Source organism: Phycodurus eques, chromosome 1 (genome assembly GCF_024500275.1).
Source record: "Phycodurus eques isolate BA_2022a chromosome 1, UOR_Pequ_1.1, whole genome shotgun sequence".
Lineage (NCBI taxonomy): Eukaryota > Metazoa > Chordata > Actinopteri > Syngnathiformes > Syngnathidae > Phycodurus > Phycodurus eques.
Window position 1 is genome coordinate 50,951,232 of NC_084525.1, and position 8,236 is coordinate 50,959,467.

The 8,236-nt window shown below is 41.1% G+C and overlaps 1 protein-coding gene across 1 annotated transcript; it reads right to left on the minus strand.

Annotated features, from left to right (window-relative positions):
• Positions 1–324: 324 nt before the first annotated feature.
• Positions 325–4,803, minus strand: LOC133399134 (amphoterin-induced protein 3-like). The gene is made up of 2 exons (XM_061670342.1): positions 4,430–4,803; positions 325–4,266 (listed from the first exon to the last, which is right to left on the minus strand). Exon 2 carries the CDS (start codon positions 4,234–4,236, stop codon positions 2,866–2,868), a length of 1,371 nt encoding a protein of 456 aa, XP_061526326.1. The 5' UTR covers positions 4,237–4,266; positions 4,430–4,803; the 3' UTR covers positions 325–2,865.
• Positions 4,804–8,236: the final 3,433 nt, after the last annotated feature.

Sequence of the window (8,236 nt, forward strand, 5' to 3'; positions counted from 1 at the left end):
TTTAGGTTCCGTTAATCAGAAAAAAATAAATCCAGAGGCAGCTGCGTTTGCTGTGTCACAAAGCGGAGGCAGATTAGAGGGATTTAAAGACAATGAAACATAACACCTGCTTTTATCCCAACGTTAATCTTCTACAACCTTAGGCCAACTCATCACACCATGCAATGTTTGTTCAAACGCACATGGTGGCACATTACATAATGTGATCAGGATGCTGGCTACTGCTTTAAATGAGGCCACCAAAGTGGATGGGGTACGTATAACAGTGGACATGTCATTCATCTATTCATAATTTCAATTTTGGATCATTTAGAAACCACTTAGTTTGAATGGAACCATTTTATTTAACCAGGGACAAGATTAATTGCTTTTCAACATGACAATGACAAAAATCAATGATCAATCATGTCAAAGAAAATCCAAAGGAATGGTAGAAGGTCGTCTCCACACACATGAAATAGACTTGACGAATATAACATGAAGTTGTTTTTTTTTTCACTTCAAACTGACGCATTTTAAATGGGGCTCAGTGAACGACAGGTTCAAAACTAATACTTTCTAACGTTACGAAGGAGTATTAGGTTACATTAAAAATAAATACATACATAAATAATTAACACTATGAAAACAAAGTCAAGGTTAGGAAAACAAAGTTTTCATTTTCTGAGATGAAGGTTGCTATATTGCTTTATTTTTGTAACATTCCAACTTTACTCTTGCACTATTGTGTTTTCTTATTTTCAGTGTGGCCCTAATGCTCCAACTCGCCGCAACCCTGAACAGGATAAGCGGTATAGAATGTGGTATACCGGATGGCTAGATTATAGTAGCACAGTTGAGATGGCCTTCTTCCGAGTTTCATCATTAAATCTACGTCTAGTATGCCTGTATATATGTATTTTACTGGGTAAAGTGCATAGCAGAATAAGCATCACAATGCCCATTGAATTATCATGGTGCACAAAGTTCGAAATATTTACATTCTCTTAAATGATATTATTATTGTATGTTTTTATAAAGTATAATATTGTTGAGTGTTATTATTGCATAAAATGTATATTTGTTTTTTGGTTCACTAGAATGGATTGTTTATTTTATTTATTTCAATGGAGAAAGACCATTTGAGAGAAGAGTTACATTAAACTCGTAAGTCAAGGCACCACCGCGTTTATGGAGTGTCAATATTCGTCATGAATGTCGATGCACTGATTTCGATTTTTGCATGAGTCCAGAGTTGTGATCAAACGCTCCCATTTGGCGCACATGCTCGAATGCATGTGCGTTGTATTTTAGCAGCTGTACTTTGTATATAGTGCTACTCGCCGGTGCGTACCAAATACAATTGTGTGCCCCACTGACTTTTCTCAGGGCCTAAATCACTGAACCTTGGTTTTGGCTGGCAGGCACATACATCATGGTCAGATGGAAACGAAATGAAGTTCACTTTGTTTTTGCCATTACAACAAATGTAAACACTGCATCCTGAGTAATTAGATAAGTGCTACCTTGTTTTTATCACTTACTGTACAGTGCTTATACCTTTGAATAATTGCTCGTATCAGACCATGGTTCACATAGACAACAACCAAATCTCGGTTTAGCTCATCACACATGCAGAAACAATTTTATTTCTGTACATACGTCTTCTAATCAGAAACAAAGTAATGAGTAGTCGTGTGTACAGCACCATGTTACTTTTAGACTTCATCATCCATTAAACTCAGCACGAGGGGATAGCTTTGTGCATGGCTGCTCGTTAGAATTTTAAAGCTGCACCTTTTTTGTTTGTTTGTGAATTTTCATGCCAGTTATCAACGATATTAGACCCGGTAAAAGAAGGTCAGTTTTGGATATGGGTTTAGAAATAATTACAAGTCCGCTCGCATGAGCCTTGCTCTTACAGTTGATTTCTGTTTGACACTACATGGGGATTATGTCTAATCTTATTCAACCCGGGTGCAGTGTTTGCTTGAAGATTAAACTATAGGGGAAAAATATAAAAATGCTTGGAAAGAATGGATTTGTTCCTTCAACTCTGCTGTATGATTCCAAGACCACCTCTCTATTGTCTTTCATGTCATGACCTATTGCAACATGAAACACTTAAACGTCCTTTATCTCCTCAATTTTAGTAAATGTCACCAAATAAAGAAAAATATAGAAGAAGAATATACTGTCAACCCTTTGGTCTTGCATGGGAGGTGCTTTAAGCATTCGTCATTTCTGTTAACATGTTGTGGTTGTGTTAATTTCATACTGTTCAAAGTGTGTCAGTTGTAACCAAAGCAACACTGTCATTGAAAACATGTCCAACTGACGTTTTGGGCGGTTTTGTTGACTTGCCTGACAAATATTTCAACATTTTTTTTTTCCAAGTGAAAAGTAAGCTGCAAGTCTGGTTTTACAGTCTGTGGTTTTATCAGCAGTGAATGAAACTGATTCAAAATGCAGAATGATTTATCAGAAACACAAAGAACACTTTTTTTTTTTTTTTTTTGCAGTTGGATAATAGAAACGTACTGTTTATCTTACAGCTTGTATGGTGCTCTACTTTGATAAAGGGGCAGTTACAAACATGCTGGTTGACCCGCAAACCATTACACCCATACCAACAAGACTTTAATACTGTGTAAAAACCCTTGAAAGTGGCATTTCGAGTCTTTCTTGACCGTTGGCCAATCATTGTGCTGCTATACTAAATAGTTATGGGGTGTAAAATCCATGGCCATTTTGTGCAAATAAGGAAGAAAGTACGAGGTACTTTTGTGCTTTTTACCAGCAGGTGACATCCAGGAAAGATGATGTTGTTTGACAAGAGAAATCAACACTTGTGTCCGATGGTGTTTTTTTTTTTTTTTTTTTGCATCAACTTTCCTGTTTCCATTCAAGTCCTTCCTCAATCAACATAGGCTGGATAAATTCTACATGCTTCTCAATGTGGCCTCCTGCACATGAGGAGAAAATGGCCGCTGGATTCTCCGGTTGGTATGTTGCAGTGGGGATGACTGGAGGGTTGGGCTGTTTACAGCAGCTGCATCGACATGGGGTGAGGTAAAGGTATATGAGGATGAGGACCATAGTCACCACGCAGCCCAGCAGTGTTGTGTAACCTGTACTGAATGACTCCACTTCAGGCAAAAGCACTGTCACATTTATTTCTCTGGTTGCATTCAGTGCCTCTTTAATATCCACCGCTGTACACACGTACAGGCCCGAGTCATTGACCTTGGCTGTTTGGATCTCCAAAGTACCATTAGCAAACAAGGTCAGTGGAGTGTCATCGACGTTGGACTGCGTGATGTGCCCCTGGCTGGGGGAAAACCATGTAAATGAGAGATTGGCGCTACTCAGGGATGTTTGGCAGTCCAGACGCACCCTTTGTCCCTCTGAAACCAACACCTTGGAGAGGAGCACTGTCACCGGCAGTGACACGGCTCTTTCCACGGTGCAGTTGTTGAAAAAGCGAGTGTGTCGCAGGAACTGGATTGATGCTCGAGGGTCCCCGTAGATGCTGCAGGTGTGTTGGTCTGTGAAATCCCTCAGTGAGTCATACCCTCTGAGATCCCAGTGCCAGAACATGCTGTACATGGAGCAGTCGCAAATTAGGGAGTTGTTATGAAGGAAGAGCCCCCGCTGCACCAATCCCGGCAATGCTTTCACATCCTGCCACGGCAGATGGGTTATACGGTTGGATGAGAGATCCAGCATGGTCAGGAAAGGGTGGCTGCGGTCTTGGATGGAGAAAAACGGGAATTGTGTGATCTGGTTGTGGCTGAAGTAGGCCTTCTTCAAGCTGCTCAGACCCATCAGTGCTCCAGCTTCTACCTGTGTGATTTTATTGTTGAAAAGAATGAGCTCCTCCAGCCTCCACAGTCCTTGGAAATAGTGCTGCTCAACCCTTTGGAGCTTGTTGGAAGACAGGTCAAGATATCTTAGACTTGAGGCATTCTGGAATGCCCCGTAGGCTAAGCTACTGATCTGGTTGTGGGCCATCCACAGGTCTTCCAGTCTGAACAGTTTGCTGAAGCTCCCCGGACCAAGCCAGGATATTTGGTTGTGACTGACATCGAGGGTGATGGAGAAAGAGGGCAGTGACTTGGGGATCTTGGTGAGACCACTGGAGCTGCAGCTCACTATGTCTGACGTGCAGAGACACATGGATGGGCAGGTCTCCTCGGTGGGGGAGAGGAGACTGAGGAGCACCGAGAGAAGAAAGACACTGAGTCTGGAGATCATGTTTCCAGAACCAAATTCTTCCAACGTTCCCTGGATGGATGAGAATCACATTAAAAATTATTATTTTTTTTTTCCAAGGCACCCTTCTGTAGAAACCAAAGAAATCAGTCAATGAATACTGCAGTCAGTTAAGATTTGCATTTATCTATCATAGTGTAATGCAACTACTGTAACCTATTGATAAATAGTTTACCTTAAAGGAGACGTCTTCTCAGTTGGCATCAGATGACTCCCGGCAAGTGATTTGAAATGAGGAAACTTAGAGAAAGATGGATGAGTTCATGGCGCTTCTTGAAAAGTTCGCTATTTGTCCTCACTTAATCCTACATGAAATAGGAGAAAAAGACCCCCAGAACCATGAATCCAAAATAAACTGCCAACTGACATAAAAGCCCATCTCAGTACAACATTTGTCTGTGATGAACTAGCATCCCTTGTATGAATGCCAACAAATATTGGTGTCTAATTTTTATCCGCTTCAATTTCATTGCTCCCGCCCGTCTCCTGAGCTTCAAGCTTCCTCCTGGCTCTCTCCTCGTCCCAAGCGAGACTGCTCCTCACCAAACATTCTGCAGTGCTTTGTGGTGTACAACAAACACGACAGTGCGCTCTTAATCTCCCACAATCCCCTCCTCCTCCTGTTCCTCCTCCTCCACCACCACCACCACCACGTCTCATTTAGAGACCAGCCCCGTGTTTCCTTCTCTCGTCATTGAGTAACGATGCCGCCGTGGCCCGTTCTCTGCGGCTCACAAATATCAGCTTTCTCCCCACGTTCTATTAATATTCAGCTTCATTAAACTTTTAGTATTCTGCTTACTCACGGATTTTGTTGAACCGTGAAGAATTCCTCATGAATTTTGCAGGTTGTGTTTTAACCTTTCACCAATAGCCCTGGAGAAATATAACCTAGGCATGACAGCTTGGCTTTTTGTTGTTGTTGTAATGCACTCCTCTGTCTGAGTGTCGGTTGAATTATTGTGAGTATAGATTACTTTGTAGTTGTGTTCCCCCCCCCCCCCCCCAATCTGCACCCGGCCAGTGCATCATCCATCTGTAGTTTTCAGTATGAAAAACTTTTCTGTGATAGAAGGGCTCTTCTTACTTGATGTCTTTTCTATTTTCGGTGTGTAGAGTCGATAGTGGTTATATGCCACAGATGCACACACGCACACACACACACACACGCGCACTTATCTGTAAATGTCTCATAGAGTGCATCTTTTTCTTTTCGTCAGAGCGCCAATCATCCTATCCTCCCCTACACCGTGGGTTTGACTCGATAGATGCGGCCCATGCTGCTTGGTCACGGTGGCCCTGATAGCTCTGATTTCTGTCACAGTAAATTAGCTTTGCCTTCAAGCAGCCACCTCCTCATTGGTGCATCCCCCTCCGCCCCACTACCCCCCCCCCCCATCCCCGCCCCGCCCCCCCTTGGGAATGCTGCGAGCTTTGACTAAATCCCACTCACACACCAAACCTGATCGCCGTGGATTCAGGCTCGCCGGATGGGGCGCACTGCTCAAAAGGTGGGCCGATGGAGCAGATGTGGATCCTGTGGGAAGGTGGACATTGATGCGTGTTATCTGTGTGTTATGTTATCTGACGCTTTCACATACTGTATCATAGTTGTGCCTTTTTTTATTGTTGTTGTTTTGTTTTTGTTTTTTTTGGGGGGGGGGGGCAACAGGATTAAAGACTAAGAAAGCACATTTGGATGTGTTAGCGTTCAAATAAAAACACTATCATGTTTGGCATGGTGGCGTTTCTCACAATCTTGTCCCAAGGCAAGTCAACAGCTTGGCTGCAACATGCAAGGAATGTATACGCCCACGTGTACACTGGAAATATGTCTGAAAACCATTCGCAGCACACAATCCCTTGTAGGTGTAATGTTTATTTCATGGCTAAAATGGTGTATTAAGTATGATTTCAGTTCACCTACAAATTGAACTTTGTCCCACAGTATGGAAAACCCATGAGCTGTTTAAATATTAATGCTTCATTGATTGCTTCAAGGGATTATATAACATTCCTATTTATTCAACATGTTTCACAATATCATCTCGAGAAATATAATCACATCAACTGGAAGTGTTCATCTGCACAAGTAAGACCATTTTAAGGTTTAGCTTTTGTTACGATTTGTTTTGTATGTTTTTACAGGTCAGATAAAAGTGTTTTGCTTTGCTTCATTATTTCCTTTATTGACTTGCACACTGTAAGTTATCAGTCAATTTCAAATGGAATCATTTGTCGTTGTCATGAAATCATTTCATTCAAAACATAAACAGGAAAGCAATACAGAGCCTGCTGTGCACACCTATTTGCTAAATTGGATGTTTTTGTGCTGATCGCCCTCACTTATACTGTAATTGTTAGCAAGCGGTGCAGATCTGAGGTGTCCAGACAGTCGTTTGCTCATGTCATTGGCCACCACTACATGGTTTTGTTTTAATGATCTTTCCACAGCAGTCATTTTGACAAAGTCAAAAAGTGACCATTAGGGATAGCACAGACATTAATAAGACTTTTGCACAATAACATATGAGGTGTGTAAAAAAAAAAAAAATATAGTTTTTTTTGTTTTGTTTCTTACAGGCTCGTTTGCTCAACATTTTTTCAGCATGTCTGTCCGTCTCATCTGCGTTCTGTGTGATTGATCAAAGTTTTAAAAACATGATTTAGTTGTTTTAATGGCTGTAAATGTGTGGTGGGGGAAGAGAGGACATTCCTCCATTCCAGCAATGTGACCTGCTAATATTGTTGTGACTCACTCTTCTGTGACCATACTGGAAACAATAGGCTATCCATGTCTATACTGTACTGTACTGTTCTGTATGTTCCGTGTCACTGCAACCGTCCATTGGCTAGAAGCCCCACACTAATCAGCATTGTTCACCAAACTGCTTTTTGAAAATCATGCTACATACTTTTTGCATTTATTTGGTTAGACAGACAGACCGAGAGCCACTCTTTGTGCAAAGTACTCCCGTCAAATCAGCCAGGATCTGACTGGACCTCAAAGCTTAAACCCTGACCTCCACATCTCCAGCCCCACAGCAGAAAGTGATTTTCTCTTCACCATCTGCTGCAGATGAGAGAGAGAGAGAGAGAGAGAGAGAGAGAGAGAGAGAGCGAGAGCGAGAGCGAGAGCGAGCGATAAAAGGAACATATACAGTAGCTGAGCTCTTATCTTGCCCTTGAGAAGCAGTGAAGCTCACAGAGTCAATAATATAAAGCTTTTACAGTCACAGATGCAAGAATATTTCCTATTCTATCAACTCTATGCTTGAGTATCATGATTTATCTTGTACTTAGACTGAAAAAGCACAAAAAGCGAGTTTGACAGTGTCCATCATTTATTTATTATTATTATTTTTTTAATTTGAATTGAAACTGAGGACAGATTAATATATGTCTAATTCTAATTGTATTATTGACAGGATGTTTGACAACATATCTGTATTTTTATAGACTGTAATTGCTGCCTGTAAAAAATGTGAGTGGATGCAGCTTATGATGGCTTTTTATCTGCCACTTGTGAACCCTTGAACCTTGAACACGCGCACCCTATTCACAATTTATTATGCGTTTCAATAGCGCGGATGACGGCCAGGCTCTCAAAGAGGAATGAGTCAGTGTCTCGACAAAGATTCAGAAGATTGAGTTTTATTTCTGCTTTTTTTTTTTTTTTTTTTTTTTTTTTTGCCTGGATAAATTTGCTGTCTTGATGAGCTCTCTGTTGAAAAGTAGGTTCAGGTAGAGAAATATTATTTTATGAATGATGAAGAACCATACTGTTAAAAAAAACAAAACAAAAAACAGAATAAAAATCTACAAAAGAGAGAGTTATTTTCTGTGTTGCATAACAAAAACCAAAGCATTGTCTTCTCCACTCATCACATCTGATGGCTCGAGTTCCACTGTAAAGAGCCGCGCATGCCATCTAGTGGTCCAACACTTAATTTTACTTTCATGTCCCACATGATATGGTATA

What these genes read in the sequence shown, in the direction of transcription:
- LOC133399134 (XM_061670342.1), bottom strand. Translation starts at nt 4,236, where the DNA reads ATGATCTCCAGACTCAGTGTCTTTCTTCTCTCGGTGCTCCTCAGTCTC.